Source organism: Equus przewalskii, chromosome 22, assembly GCF_037783145.1.
Source record: "Equus przewalskii isolate Varuska chromosome 22, EquPr2, whole genome shotgun sequence".
NCBI lineage: Eukaryota > Metazoa > Chordata > Mammalia > Perissodactyla > Equidae > Equus > Equus przewalskii.
The window spans coordinates 16,125,472-16,141,268 of record NC_091852.1 but is presented as its reverse complement, the minus strand read 5'-3'; the positions used below and the strand labels follow the sequence as shown (position 1 = coordinate 16,141,268).

The 15,797-nt window shown below is 40.8% G+C and overlaps 1 protein-coding gene across 3 annotated transcripts in view; it reads left to right on the top strand.

The window, feature by feature from the left end:
* Nucleotides 1–3,478, top strand: part of TRPM6 (transient receptor potential cation channel subfamily M member 6) — a 165,573-nt gene extending 162,095 nt beyond the window's left edge. For all 3 annotated transcript variants that reach the window (XM_008531410.2, XM_008531408.2, XM_008531406.2), the window contains exon 39: nt 1,370–3,478. In XM_008531410.2, the coding sequence (XP_008529632.2) occupies nt 1,370–1,503 (134 nt within the window). In that variant the 3' untranslated portion in view covers nt 1,504–3,478. The remainder of the gene's footprint in view (nt 1–1,369) is intronic.
* The last annotated feature ends 12,319 nt before the right edge of the window (nt 3,479–15,797 follow it).

Here is a 15,797-nt window from a genome sequence, read left to right as displayed (position 1 = left end):
TGAGTGACATCAGGCCTCCAGGTAATGGCCTTACTGGGGGGCAGGAACTGACACATATCTGAGTCATCCCATGATTGCAAGCTGGAGTTGGGGGCATTAACTCAGTTCCTCAGCCCAGGTCTGATTCACTGTACCCTGGAGAGGGCATCCTTCCATTCTTGAAGACACAGGGGCTGCATCTAATCAGCAGGAGAAAGGGAAACTTCAGGCATAACTCATTGCTTCCTTCCTTGAGTCCAGTTAGCTCTTCTGTATGATTAAGTTTGAGGGGTTTTTTTACCTATAATGGTGGGTTTTGAGCGAGTAATTCAATAGTTCCTCCATTTCTAGACCTAATTCTTATTTCCTTTCAAAACCTTAGTTAACACATGTAAGTGGAAATAAGAAGTATCCTCATTTACTCAGACGTTGAGTAATCTGAATAAAAGAAGTTTAGCCTGGAAAACAGGATTAGGGTTGATTTTTCTTTTTGTTTATGTTTTACTTTTTTTAAAGGGAGGTAGTTTAGGATAATATATAAAAGCATGGGATCCAGAGCCAGATAGGGAGAGCTCGCATCCCAGTATTGCTTTTTACCTGCGATGTGATGCTGGGCCTTGGTTTTCTCATCTGTAGACTGGGGATAGTAGCACCTATCTCATGAAGTTGGTGTGAGGATTGAAGTAATATATGGATATGTTCAATAAATGTTGATTATTATTAAACTATAATATGTATTAGTTTTATGTGCAGATAATCCCTGTTTAACATTGGAATATGTGTTTAAGGTTAACACATTTAATCAATAAAGTACAAAATGGTATGCTGACATTTAAAGCCTATCCTTCTCCATACATTTTTCCCCAAAGGTTACCCATATTAATATTCCCTTTCGATAATCTTCTTTTCAAATGGAAGAAGGGGGCTTTAGGAAGCATAAGATCCGATAATTGGATGAAGCTTTTATAGGCAATGCCAAATCTGAGGTACAGCTTTGTTCCAGAAAACCGACCACTGAAATCTCAAGTCCACCATTTTGGCTGAACTCACTGGCCCTGCCCATCATTCAACAGTGAAAATGTCCTGTTTCCTGTTTGGCTTCACTTAACTCTGGCCCATTGTGTCGTATAGGGCATTACATATTGAATCAAGCAATCACATCTCTCCTTCCCTGTCCCAGTGATCATAAGCCTTAAAACAGCATTGGGGATTTAGAGTCAAACATGGCCATGGGGGGAGTTTAGACAGGGTTGAGGGTTTGAGTTTCACATATCAGTGGACTGAGGAAGCAGAGTCCTCTCTGAGCGTTTGGCAAAGCCTAAAGTCCAGTCTATCTGTGTGAACATTATGTTCTTAAGGATCCCCTATAACCGTCTTATCTTCCTTGCAGATTTAACAAGGAATGACTATTCCCCCGGAAGGATAAATTCCACCTTTGGACTTGAAATCAAAATAGAACCAGCTGAGGGGCCTCCAGCAAGGAAAAAGGATAGTAATTCTTCAGAAGACCTCACACGATTGTAAAAAGAGTGAAGATGACAACCCTTGCCCTCCCTTCCATGAACTCTATGGTAACATAGATTTATTGATGTAACATTGATTATGTCAGAGCTCTGTCAGGGTGGCCTTGCCCCATGGGCCTCCTTGGGACACGCCTTCTGAGCCTCGTGTGTCCCCCTGCCGGAAGACCTCGTTGGTATATGATGAAAGGGTTCTCCTAGATATTCGCCTGTGTGGAGGGTGCTTTGCATGTGTTTGTCATCCTCAAGTCCCCCAGGGAGACACTCGGACAAGTCAGCTGGGAATAATGCTCCTTCGTACCTCATTGCTTTAGTTGGTCACTTAGAGCAGACCAAACCCTTGGAGCAGAACGCCGGGCACTAAAGAACCAGGGAGATGATTTAATTTATTTTCTCACTATGTGTGCAGACTCTAACATCCACTGGTATTCATCACCTCACCCACATATTATATTTATGTATATATGTACATAAAAAGGTTATTTGACGTCCTCCTCTGTCCTTTCCCACAGCATAGGGCTTTGAATAGCAATAATAAGGAAAACAATGTGATGAGGGTGTATTTGCACAGATTGGAGCACACTCCTGCACAAACGAACCAGTAAAAAGTTGGTATCCTGGAGAAATCTAGATAGGTTTAAGGTATTGTCAGTGAATCATATGATGCCTGGGTATTTCAGGTTTTTCAGAAAGAAAGGAAAGGGGTGGTCTAAAACAATAGCCCTTGTATCTTTTTCTTTTTGAGGGGAACAAGGATATGCAATAGAAATTGTTAAGAAATATTTTCCCTTCCTGTAAACTCAGGGGTACTGTCAATTAGAGAGTTGACTAAGCCAACCTCTAAAACATTTCTCCCTTTTCCAAAGCTGTGTGTATAATATTACAGACCAAGTTACTCTATGTCAGGTCCTATGGGGAAAGATGGGGTTTCTGACCGAAAACGTGCTTTAAAGGTGTTTGCTTTGTTCCAGTACAGAGTTCTGGAGGCTTAAAGAGCATTGTAGGGTGTACCTGAGAACATGTAATCAGTTTCAGAGGCCTGAAGGAAGGACCCCCAGAAGCTACACTGAGCAGCACATTTTGGGGGTCAGTCACTCCTCTTTTATACTCATTGGAGTTGCCCTACCTCAAACAAGCACCAGCTTTTCTCACAGGGAAGAGATGGAGGGCTAGGAATCCTCTCCCTTCTCCCCCTGCATCTCCTTTCCTTCTTATAAAGGGTTCCAATCTACCAGCAATAAAATTCCTGGGTTTGAAGACCTTCCAACTTATCTTTCTCCCTTACATTAGCTGGCTTGCTGGGTTTTTTTTCCCCCCTGAGGAAGATTTGCCCTGACCTAACATCTGCTGCCAATCTTCCTCGGTTTGCTTGAGGAAGATTCACCCTGAGCTAACATCTGTTCCAGTCTTCCTCTATTTTGTATGTGGGTCACCAGCACAGCATGGCCGCTAATAAGGGGTGTAGGTCTGTGCCCAGGAACTGAACCAGGGCCACCAAAGTGGAGGGTGCCAAACTTAACCACTAGGCCATGGGGCTGGCCCCCAGGCTTGCTTTTAAAATCAATATTCCTGCATTCTTAGGTTACACTTTCAGGGGAGATGTTGCCCAGGCATGGGGGCACAGAAGGCCGAGGATTTAGTTTGCCAAGGATTGAGTCTGATTCTTGTGAGTGTGAATTTCACAAGGGCTAACTTATACCCCTTTTATTTTGGTCTTGGGGGTTTCAGGAGGTGGGAAATTTGGGTGATTTCTTGATTGGCAATGAGGATAAAATGTTAATGCTTTTTTCGGGTCTTGACTGCTTTATCCTACTCTGCGAATCAATAAGGGGTCATCAGTACTCACTTCAGTGATGTGTTTAACAACAGAAAGAGGCAGTTCGCCTATCCAAGGGCCAAACTGAAAGCATTAGTTCATTAGCCAAATATTTGTTACCTGGAATGGAACTTGAAAACAAATACATTTGATTTCAAATTTCTGTGTCGTGCTTTTTTTCTTGCTTTTTTTTTTTTGAAGAAAAATCACCAGAATAGCATTTTAAAAAGTTGTTGGGCAAAGCTCTGCTGTGGGATTGCTGGAGTGCAAATACTGATGCGACAGTCTTGACTTTGAGTGATTCATGACCATAATAGGGTGGAGTACTCATTCATTCATTTGGTTAATTTTCTTCAACAGGTATTCATTTAGTGCCTTCTCTGTACTATGTGAGTGATGAAGATGCCGTGGACATAGCACTTCTTTGCCCTTGAAAAGCTTTATGTCTTTCATTTCTTTCTTTTTTTGTTGTTCAAAGTTGGGATTTCTAGTTGATGCTAAAAAATTTGACTTCTGGGCCAATGTTGAATCTGGAGATGTGTCCCATCCCCTATCTGCCAATGGGCAGCAGGTCCAGACTGGGCTAAGAGAATTAGGGCAAATAAGAAGACATAGGCAGGGCTGCTTTTATGAACCACTGAGGAAAAATGGACTGCATGATCTGTGTCTGAGAGCAAAACCCATCTCGCATATGGAATGTGAATGTGGGGACCAGAGAAGCAGCCAGGCTCCTGGAAGTCCTTCCTGAAGGCATCCTGTGCACGGGCACTCCTTTCCATGAGGCTGTATGCTCCCAGAGTGCTTCTGCTCCATGATTTCTTAAATAAACCCTCTTGACAGCTCTGGCAAATGAGATCAGATGTAGTTTTGGGTGTTTCTCACCCTGTTATTATGTTCTGTGGCTTTGCAAAAAGAAGTACTGGGTGACCAAGACTTCCCAAACAACCATTTACTCAATGTTTAAAAACAAATTCTTTTTTGTTTTGGTGGTTGGTTGTTGCTGTTTTAGATGAGACAGACCACTCAGGTTCTAGAAGTCATGACCCGGAAGCCCCTGTCTTGGCTGGTTGTCTTTCTCTGTCAGTCACCAGCATCATGGACAGAACATGGCCCATAATAAGCTTTCAACATTATTTGTTGAAAGAAATAATAAAACTTTCAAATGATAATGGATTTCATTCACTAGGTAATAAATCAGATTTGCATTTTTAATCTAGAAGAGAATGATTACCAATTCCTTAAGACCCAACACTATTCTTTTGATCTCTCTCTATTTTAATTTTCCAGGAAATAGCTTTTAACAACCTACACCTTGTCTATTGAATTCTCAACCAGTTCCTGCCCTTATCATGGTGGTGATGGTACCAGAGTACAGTCCTTCTTACTGGGGACTATTGAAATGAGATGATAACTTCCCAGAAACTGCCTAGAAATAATCATCACTTTATTACCCTTTGAAAAGAAGATTGATAGAAAAGTCATTTGAAAGATGGTTCATTACCATGCCCTAGTGCGGTTTCTTTACTCACATCTCTCCAAAGCATGAGAAAGGGAGGATTATTCTCTGAGGTCGGAATTTGAAGGCTGTGTGTTTGCCTCTTTGAAGTCTTGGTATTTAATTTTCTGTAGTCATTTCTTGGGCAATTTTCTAAGAAACTAGTTGAAGCTAATTTATCATAAGTTAAAGTCAAATGACAGAAAAGATTTTTTTTCCCCTGAACAGCATTTTATTCCACAGAGGTTAGCTTCTGAAGGAAAATGAGACTTAAATAGCATTTCAAATCTCCAGCCACATGGGTGAGTACACAGAATAGAAAGGGTGCCGGAAACCACACTGATTTTTTATTTAGCACAGTTATTATTTTGTGACTTTTCTTTCTAGACCATGATGTACAGATAAAATGTATTTTTGTGAGATACTCTCCTAAAAGCAATTAGTTAAGTTGCTTAATTTTTCAAAGAGAGACTTTTAGTCCTTGAGGGATAACGAACCTTGTCTCTATCGTTGGCAGACTTTGGTCTACCTTTATTTAATTTGTTTAACCTTTCTCTTAACCCCTAACTCTGAGGAGGTGAGATACTTACCTTTTCAAATGAAGGTGAACAATAATGACAGAGCGTTTATAAAGTCGTTTGAGAATCTAATTTCATGGCTTCTGTGAGCATGGGATCCAGTTCAATAAATAATAAGCGGTTTCCATTTTTGATGTGATCATTATTTAATGTTTACAGAGGATGCTCAGTGGACCTGTTTCAGTATAAATACAAAAGTAGTTTCTGCTATTTCTCCCTTTCCAAGAGGAAAAAGCTCATTGCTCCCTTTTTGTTTTGAAGCTTGATTACATAGTTCAAAATCAGGGAGTTCACCATTGCACAGTGTTTCCTGTTTCTTTTGTTTTTTGATGGATTTAGGTTTTCATAGCTAATTTCTTTTGCCATCTTCTGCCCAAAGAAAGCCTTCCAGAAGTATAGCCCAAACCTTGTGCCATCATTGGTGACGTTTTTGGGTATGAAAGAGAGCAGGTTTAGAATCTTGTTACTTCTAAAGCTTGATGTTTTACAAAAGTTTTAATGAGGATTTAAATTTTATCAGTATAGAGCTGTTTAGTAATAATGAAATTCTGGCCTATAGCTTGCCAGCATCTTTTAGCAACTGACTTCCTTTAGAATTCTTGTCTTCTCCTAGTGATTTTTTTCATTGTGAACCTTTAGAAATTCCATTTGCTAAATTAGTCACAAAGTCTTTGCAAATGTTATGGTAGAAACCCTTTGCCTAACAACTGTCCAAATGTGGACATGACAATTTTCTTTTGTTGGGGTTTGGAGGAATCGTCATTGGCGTCATGTGGTTTCCCTTTGACTTCTAGTGAATTTTTTCTCCTGTATCCTATTGATCACCAAGTAAGAGGCCACAGAGCCTCAGGATACTTTGGTAACCAAAAGAAATGCTTGGTGTGTGTTATGGGCCAAATTGTGTCCCCTCAAAATTCATGTGTTGAAATCCTAACCCCCAGTACCTCAGAATGTGACTGTATTTGGAGATAAGGTCTTTAAAGAGGTAATTAAGGTTAAATGAAGTCATTAGGGTGGGCCCTGATTCAATATGGCTGGTGTCCTTACAAGAAGAAGAGGTTAAGACACAGAAACACTCAAGGGGAAGATCATGTGAAGACACAGAGAGAAGGAGGACATCTGCAAGCTAAGGAGTGAGATTTCAGAAGAGACCAGACATGGTGACACCTTGATCTTGGCCTCTAGCCTCCAGAACTGTGAGGAAATAAATTTCTCTAGTTTAAGCCACCCAGTCTCTACTACTTTGTTATGGCAGCCCTAGAGAAGTATTACAGTGTGTTACCATCTTTTGGAATTCCCTGCTTGCTCCTGAAATTTTATAAATAGGGACCTGGGATGAAGAGATGCTGGTAACAACAATGGAGAGGAGGAGAAATGATCTTTGGGGGCATGCATCTGCTGTGGGTGAGGATAGAGAATATCATGGATTGTGGGAGGACTGCTGAATTATTTTATTGAGGGAGTAGAGAGTATTGTGTTCTGCAAGATCACATGAATGTTGCAGATGAAAATAAACATGGGCTGGGCTTCATGAGAAGGGATGTTTGCCTATGCTAAAGGGCTTCTGGGAATATTTTAGTGCATAGGGTGGGAAGAGAGGTGCGGTGGTAATACATCATGTAGTCCTTAGTTTTGTACAACTGTTCAGTGTATCCTATTCAAGAAGCATTTATTGAGCCTTACTGTGTGTTATGCCCTGACACTAAGGTTAGATGACTTAGGTGAAATCCTATTCGGTCTTCAAGGGTCTCCAAGCCAAATAAAGAGTTTACAATATACTGATCCATTATTTCCAAGCAATAAGAATGATTATAATAGTTTTTTATATTATTATTATAGGTAGCATGTGTTGAGCACTCATTAAGTTCTAGTTGTAAATGTGTGCTATACATAATTTCATTTATCTAAATACCAACCTGAGAGGCTGGGTCTATTAGGTCCATTATAAAGATTTGAAAATGCTGCTTATAAGTTTAGTGACTAAAGTCAGCTACCCGCGGGGGGGGGGCCAGGATTTAAAAACTAGGTCAAATCAATGACATAGAAGTCTAGGCAATACTGGCCAGCATGCTTAAAATTACTAGAGATTCATGTTGTGATAGGTTGAACACAGATTTGAAAGTCAAGACCTAACTTTGGCCACCAGACAAGAAAATCCAAACTGGCATCTGTGGAATGTTACCTTGTATCCTTTCTACATGTGTCAATGTCAAGGAAATCTTTCCTGTACAGTTAAAGGCCATTTATGGACTCTATGAGTCCATGGTAAAACCACTCCTTTTTGACATTATCACAAAGTAAGTACAAGATGATGAGTGGGTTCTTGTGAATCTGGCACTGTGTCTGCCAGTGAATTTTTCTGCCTCCACTTGCATTTCTGTCCCCCTTTTTTGCCTTCCTAGACAATTAGATATTTTAGTCAACACAACAATTAGCTATTAGATAGCATCTAGTGACATTCTAGTTTATCAATTTATAGTGAAAAACAGAGTCTATACAAACTACAAACCCTTTATGAGACTGATTATCACACTGTGTCCCTGAAGGCCTTGGAAGCTGGATTATCATCAGAGGGTTGCTTGAAGTACATGGGATCAGAACAAAGAGAGTTAGACAAATCAAATATTTAATGATGTCAGGCTAAGACATCCTGTTTCATCCCATCTTCTCCAGAAGGAGATGGCCTGCCAGTGGGACGGGACTACCCCAAATCTGCAATACTCCAGATGGATTCTAAAGGATGCAACAGAATTTCAAGTGACTCTTACATCAGCCTTGAGAAATATAGACCATAATGAGGAAATATTTTTTGTCTCCTCTTCCATCCTCCCTTCCTCCCTCTCTCTCTCTCTCTGTCTTTCTTTCCCTTTCTCTGATTGCCTATTTCTGTTACATCTTTTTACACTACACTGGCTGCAAGTGTGGACCAAGAAATATCATCAATTTGTAGTGAGGTACCAATTTTCCCAGAAATGTAGAATTCAAAATGTGAGAGCTAAAAGGATAGATGAAAGTAATAAGATCCAAAGAAATTATTCTTCATCCAAAGTTAGTATAACTATTGTCAGTGGAGGGACTACAACTCAGGCCTTCTAAGTCACCATCATTTATCTTAATAATAACTGAATTTGTGCATTAAGGCAAATAATGTTCTCTCATTATATTAAAATCCTTCTCTGTTTTCCTGAAAAATATTTAGATGTTTCTGTGACTAAAATTTTAACTTGGAAATCTTTATAAGGCTTTTCTTAAGATGGGTCAAATGAGATTTAGTTGTTTATGCTTTTTAATGAGGATAATACACTAGATATGTAATTTCAGAATTTTAGTTTCAAAATGATATTGGAAATTAATGATTTTAACACTGCATTTGCTTATTTTTATGTGCATATGTATGTTTGCATAAATGGAAAGTAGCTGTTTGAATACCAGTGTTGGGTGACCATTGAAGATTTCAAGTGAAAAGACTCTCTAAGACTTGGATTTCAATGAATGTTTCAAATATTTTGTATGATTTAAGATGATTTATGATAATTTCCTATTGTCATAAAAAGCCTCTTAGGACTGTGGTGTGCCTTGAATTTTCCCAAAAAGGCCTACATGGAATGGTAGAAAATTCTCTAGATTTTGGAACCAAATGCACTTAGGTTTGAACTGAAGCTCTGCCACTGAATAGTTTGTGACCTTGACAACTTGTTTAACCTCTCTGAACCTGGTTTATCATCTGAATATGGCAGGATAATCTGTTAATATATTGTCTTGTGTTTCTGCTTGCTGTTCTCCATCCCAAGAAGGTAGGTGGATGCCTTTCCCTCAAGATGTTAATGACTTACTGCAGAACTTGCAAGGCCCCACAGGACAAGCTCCCACCAGGACTTCCGGAAAATTGATGGGGGCTGGAACTTGGAGTTGAAGAGGCAGAGGAAGCCTACCCTGGGAAAGAGAAGAGCGATTCATTCCTGGAGATAGGGGAGATGGTGGTGTTTTGGGTGAGAGGTGCAGGGCTTGTGAAGGGCTAGTTCATGGATATCAGGAGAACCTGCTAGGAGCTATAGCCTAAGAAGTCACAAGAAGCAATATGTGTCCATGCTAATCATGGATCAAATGAAGCTTTCTGCCTGTGAATGGATCATATGGGCTGGGTCTGTGGGCCTGATGGCCTAAAGATTAGAAGCTCTCACTGTTTTCCAAGTGCCCAGTGAACTACCTTTGTTCTTTCTTGTTTTATAATCATCAAATATGACTCATATTGACTCTCTTGTCATTTTGGAGAGAGGGGACCTCTATCTAGATTTAAAAAAAATAAGGTAATATGCCATTTCTTGCACTTGAATGTTGTAGAGAAGATTCATTTCTGTAAGCTAATGTCTACCAAGCAGGATTATTCTGAGAATTAGAGGTAATGTACATAGAGCACACAATAGGCACGCTGAGAAATTATTATTAATAATTATTAGAGATGTTTCATCACCAAACAATCTCCAACCCAAGATTGGTGGAGCTGGAGCTGCTTCCTTCTCTCATTTTAAAAAATAGACTTTATTTTTCAGAGCAATTTCACAGTAAAATTGAGCAGAAGGTACAGAGATTTCCCATATATTCCCCACCTGACATATGCATAGCCTCCGCCATATGCTTCTCTTTTCAGTCAAAGGACTACTAGTTCATGACATTGATCCTAGAATGCCAAAATTGAAAGGATCCTGTATTAGGGGAGGCTAGGCAACAACAATAAATGGACACCAAAATGTGATGACTTAACACAATAAACGTTTGTTTCTTGCTTACTTAATGGTCTGGGACAGTCTGTGGTGAGTGGTTGAGTTCTTTGCGCCACACAGTCTTTCCGTGACCCAGGCTGACAGTGGTTCTGCCATCTTTAACAGATGGGTACCAAGGTTGCCCTGGGCAATCTGCAGCCTCATCACCAGAAGGGGAAAAAACATTAAGAGGAGGAGAATACATGGAAGGTTTTATGGGCCAGTCCTGAAAGTGACACACATTCTTTTGTTCACATACCATTGGCTAGAACTCAGTCAGTCACAAGGTCATACCTACATGCAAAAGAGGCTAGGAAATGCAGCCTAGCAATATGGCCAAGAAAAAGAGAAAAAGGAGTTTGATGAACAGCTAGCAGTCTCCGTCAAATTAGGGATTATCTATTGTGGTCCAATTCCTTATTTGATTGAGGATGGTTCTGGAAGGCAGAGTGTTCTTTGGTATGGTTTTGGAGAGTGGGTTTTTTCTTTCTACAGAAATGTTTAATAAAAAGTTCTCCTTATTTAGGACACAGCACACTTTTGACTAACTCTGCATATCTTCTTGCACCAGACATTTCCAATATATCATCAGATATATTCCTTTTTATCTTCCCATAACTCATTTATAATGGCAAAATCTTGGGGACAAAAGAAGTAAAATCTAATTGGAGTGAGAGTTGGCTTTATTGAGCACTGTTAGTTTGGTGACAGCTATAAAATATGTCCATTGTAACTTTGCTCTCGCTGCTGGACCCCCACCCATCTCTCCCCTCACTATCCCTCTAAGCAACATCATGTGAAATCAAACATTTCTTGCCCTCATTTCTAAATTGTGTATAACCAGCTAGCAGGCATATAAGCAGTGAGGTAAGGGTAGAAATTTACATAAGGAGCCTATTAATATACTATACAAATGAGGGTCCTGGGGAGAATGTTAATTCATTTCCTACACTGGATGGCCATGATCGCTGTAAATTTTCACCGCACAAGAGCTAAGATGGAGGTGGAGGACCTGGGTATACATAGGAGATGGGAATGGACTAAATTTTATGAAGAAAGTTAATTATCATGTACCTTTTCTACAAAGTAGAAGATCTGAAAGGGTGCTCTAACTTTAAAGCTTGGATGCATAAACTTGAAAATGATTTTTAAGAGTCATCTTGGATCATTTCTTATAGAGCAGTGGGTGCGGAATTGAAACGTTTTAAGGAAATATTTCAATTTATCAAATTTTAAAATTGAAGTCATTTCTAGAGTACTATTGTCAAAATTTATGATCTACTCTTTTTTAAGTCCCCCAGGAACTATGGCTGACAGAGCATAGGGAGACTAGAGAGTTCATGTGATATTTTTGCAAGGCCCTGGTGGCCACTCAATTACTTTATTGGTTCAGTCATTGATTTATTGATTTAACTAAGATTCATTAAGTGCCTAGCATTTGTCAGGCACTGTGCCAATATTAATAAGGTGAGTGCTCACAGGTCTGTGGGAAGACAAACACGTAAAACAACCTCATTGCACCAAAAGCCACAATTGAGGCATTTTCAAAAATGCTTCTGCAGTCAAGTGAAGGAGGGACTCCTCCTCTCAAGAGAGGAGGGAAGGCTTCACAGAGAAGGATAAGGAGGAGTTTACCTGGTGGAGGGAACAGCAGCTGGGCGAGATGTTTGGGGACTGGTGAGTAACTCGGGTAGTTCTAGAGCATGTGTTGGGATAAGGTAAGCGGTAGCAAGAGGTGAAGCTGGGAAGAATGGGTAAATTTGTTAAAAGATTTTCACGTAATTCTAAGAAATTGAGTTTTATCATGCAGGCTAGTGAAGTTATGAACTGTTTTAAATGAATGTGGGTTAATTAATTCATTAATTCAGCAAACTTTTATTAGTCATCCACCAAGTATAAATTGCTTGGCCTCAGAAGTGTAACACTGAAGAGATGTAGGCGCTGCCCATAAGGAACTTGCAGTTTGGTGAGTGATTACAACGAGTAGAGATGGCTCGAAGAGACTTTTGGGAAGAGTTTTCATTGCTCATACCATGAATCCCTTCCAGGTTTTCTTCATATCACCATTAACATCAGATTGTCTTTCATGTGGCTGATGGAAGTTTTCTCAATCTTACATCAAGTGTGTTTTTGGACAACTCTGCTGTTTTATTGATTTATAAGATAAAACCTATATAAAAACAATGCCCTTAATATACAAGCAAAAAAGATCCCCACCCTTTCAATCAGGTTGCTCCCATCCCACACCTGTCCTGTACAGGAAGTCTGGAGCACCCAACAATGACGTTTTACTGTAACTGAGACAAGGTGCTCTACTAGGTGTCTACTGAGAGCTACACAGACCCAATCAGTTGTTATAGCACAAAGCTGTAGGTGGAGAGAGAGAAGGTACGTGCAGAATCTCTCCTGTGGGCACTTACGGTGCACGGCAAAGGGAAGCTTCCTGGAGGAGCTCAATCCTGCACCGAGTCACAGGGAATGTGAAGAGTTTGGGAAGAGGAGACAAAGGGCATTTCCAGCAGGGGGCGTGAGTGGTTTGATAGGAGCATCAGGTGTTTCAGACCAACTGCTCTGGTTGCTCTGTGGACGAGAGGCTGGAGGCTGAGGATGGAAGAACGATGTGATCATCTTGATGAATAAAAGGTTCTGAAGAAAGTGTTCAGGCTCATGTGACCCACATCTATTCCTTGATAACCATCCAGTGGATTCAAGTGAGATGGAAAGAGAGAAAGAATGTCCACTTTTACTGACTCAGCATAGCTCTCCCCTAAGTTCTTGTTCTTGTTCCAAGAAATCTCGTTAAACAATGAAAACCATGGCCCCAGTATAAACTGGCAAGGATTTCCTTGGCTGTAGTCTACTTTTCAATCTTGTTGGCATCTCTTTCATAACCTGCATGTCCTGGTCTGAGAAGTTGAGTGTTGCATATTTGAGCCTGGTTGATTTCCCTCAGACCAAGTGGACCACCTGGGTTAGTAAGAGTCCAATTTTCGTTGGACCTTAGGGTCTGAACTTGGGGACTCAGGAGAAGCATGCTGAGAAAAAACACACAAAAAAAACTGTAGGTATGCATGATTTTAAAACATGGAAAATGGCCTTGCCCCTATTTAATTTTTACAGAAAGTAATGAAAACTGAAGATTAAGGGCTCCAGCAGGGATGTAGCATTTCAGCTGACCAGATAGTGTTTCCTGAAATACCATGGACCATTGGCCCTCCTCTCACTGGGGTTGTCAGGCACACAAGCTCTGTAGGAGTGGGAGGCTTCTCATACTTGTTCCGGCCACGGTACAGTCTAAGCTTTCTTTAGCAAGGCAAGACTAGACCAAGAGTCTACATAAAGGAGTGAAAAGAGGTGCAGTGAATAGTTCTTAGGTTTGGCATCAACTTTCCTAACCATGGACATTTAAAAATCTCCTGACCTGACAGTCTTCCAGTAGTTTCTCTTTTCTTGCCAATGTTAACTGATTAACCATATCAATCGTTTATGGGCTATGTGCCTGATCCTTGTGTCTCTGACTCCTGCCCCTGCCAAAAGCATTTTGTAAATCATGAGTAAATTTTTACATTATGTATCTCTGACCTGTGTACCTTTGACTCTTTCAGAGAAAGTGTTTCATTCGGTTTTGGAGCATTAGCTGAACACTCTTGGTCTCTGGGCGAGGGGGGATTCTGCTGCCCAGGGCTCCCCTCACGGCCACTTGCCTACCTGGGAAGGCTGCTTTCATCCTCTTTTCTGGGAGGAAGAAGGTGGATAAGATCAGGGAGTACCATCATCCCTTATCCCTCTCTTCTGATACAGAAAGCTTTGGTGCCTTCTCATCTTATTCTTGGCCTTGCTCAGGTACAGTAACTTCCCGCTGGTCCAGCCAGATCCAGACACTCACCCCAGCCTCCATCCTGAGCCTTTCAGCCCCAGCTAGGACTTGAACTCGTGGTCCCGAGAGCTGGATGGATTAGTGCTCAGGGCTCCCACGCTGACTCTATCAAAGCTTTCCTCCGCACATCTCCATTATGTGAACAGCTCTGTTAACCAAACCTATTATCTTTTCCCCTTGGTTTTCAAGTTGAGAAAGGGAAAGCAACTTCTTTAATGGCCCACAGATTGATGATTAACATTTTACATGTCCCTGCTGCTAAGTAAAAGAACTGCTTTGTGGACAGTGAAAATGCCTAGGAGAAGGAAGCGGGAGTCAACTTGGTTTATTAAGTTGTGCTGCTTCATTAATCACAATCTTTTTTTATGGCAGTGCTTAAAGGCCCATCCATTGTACTTCTCGGGAATGGGGTAGATCAAAAACAAGTGCTTTTAGTGCACCTTTGACATCTGGCATAGCAGCCGGCTATCTGCGATATTGCTCTCAAGCAGTGTGGGGAGCTGCATTTACTGTGACCATGCTGGCCCTTCTGATTTAAGCTACTGCAGAGGGCAATGAATTACCTTAAAGGAGCTCCACTGCAGAACTCTAAGTTTTATGCCGGACCCCTGCCAGCTTCCCCGCTTTATGAGTATGAACAATCAGACAATTGAACTGATTTGACTTTGCCACTCCTGGAGTTTCATTGCCTCGAACCTGGCATGTAATGATGGCAATGCCATGCTAAGTGCCGCTCTGACTAGCAGCAGCGCCCGCTGCCCGTTCAAGTAGGGCACCCATTCTTGTTAGCTGAAAACTGCTCTGATTTGCAGCAAGGGGGAACATAGATCCCATGCAATCAGATTAACTCAACTCTGAATGCTATTTTCATTTAACACTGTGGAACCAGGCAGTGTCCCAATTTTTTTTCCTTAATGGTAAACTCTTTAAAAGGCAGGGTTCTTTCTCAAGGAGTCTTACAGCACTGGTGCGGAAGGCACCTGCCAAGTCCTGATACCGATTGTAGACACACACACTCCTATAAACTGACACACATGACACACATACACACCTACTCCGCAGACAGGCTCAGGCTCAACTACTATCATCAGTATACAAAAGGTCATCTGGTCCAGTCAAAATGACCTGAACACAGGTAATCTGTAATGTTTAAAGCTCGTGTCAGCACATACTCATTTTAGCTCTTTGGGTGAAACCGAAGACAAGTGCTAAGGGTTAGTTCTTGGACACTTTATGTGTCAGAGAACATATTCACTTTCGGGATTTATTATATGTAAAACGAATTTCCTCTAACACCCTTTGGAAATAGTGTTATTGTATTTGGAAGAACAATCCAAGGCTCACTGTAAAAAATTCAAGAAATGCAGTGAAGAAACCAAAAGAATGTGCAAATCACCCACTGTCTTACCGCTTAAAGATCCCTATTATTATAACTTTATCCAGACGTCTCTCTTTGTAAATGTGTGCTGGTTGATTGATTGCGTCATTCATTCATTTTGCATCTATAGGCAAATCTAAATTTTGTTAAAATAGTTTGGACAATGTGATTCCATTTATATAAAAACAAACACACATATGCTCTCACACACATACATCCACACCTGGAATGTCAGTTCCCTACGTCGGAATGCTTGCTTGACATGGACTGGTAGACTTGAAGTCTGGCAGACATTGCAAACAATTTAATATCTGAGCTCCTGATACCCCCAAAATCTACTTCTCCCACAATCTCTCCCATCCCAACCCATCCTTTTGGTTGCTAAGGCCCCAAA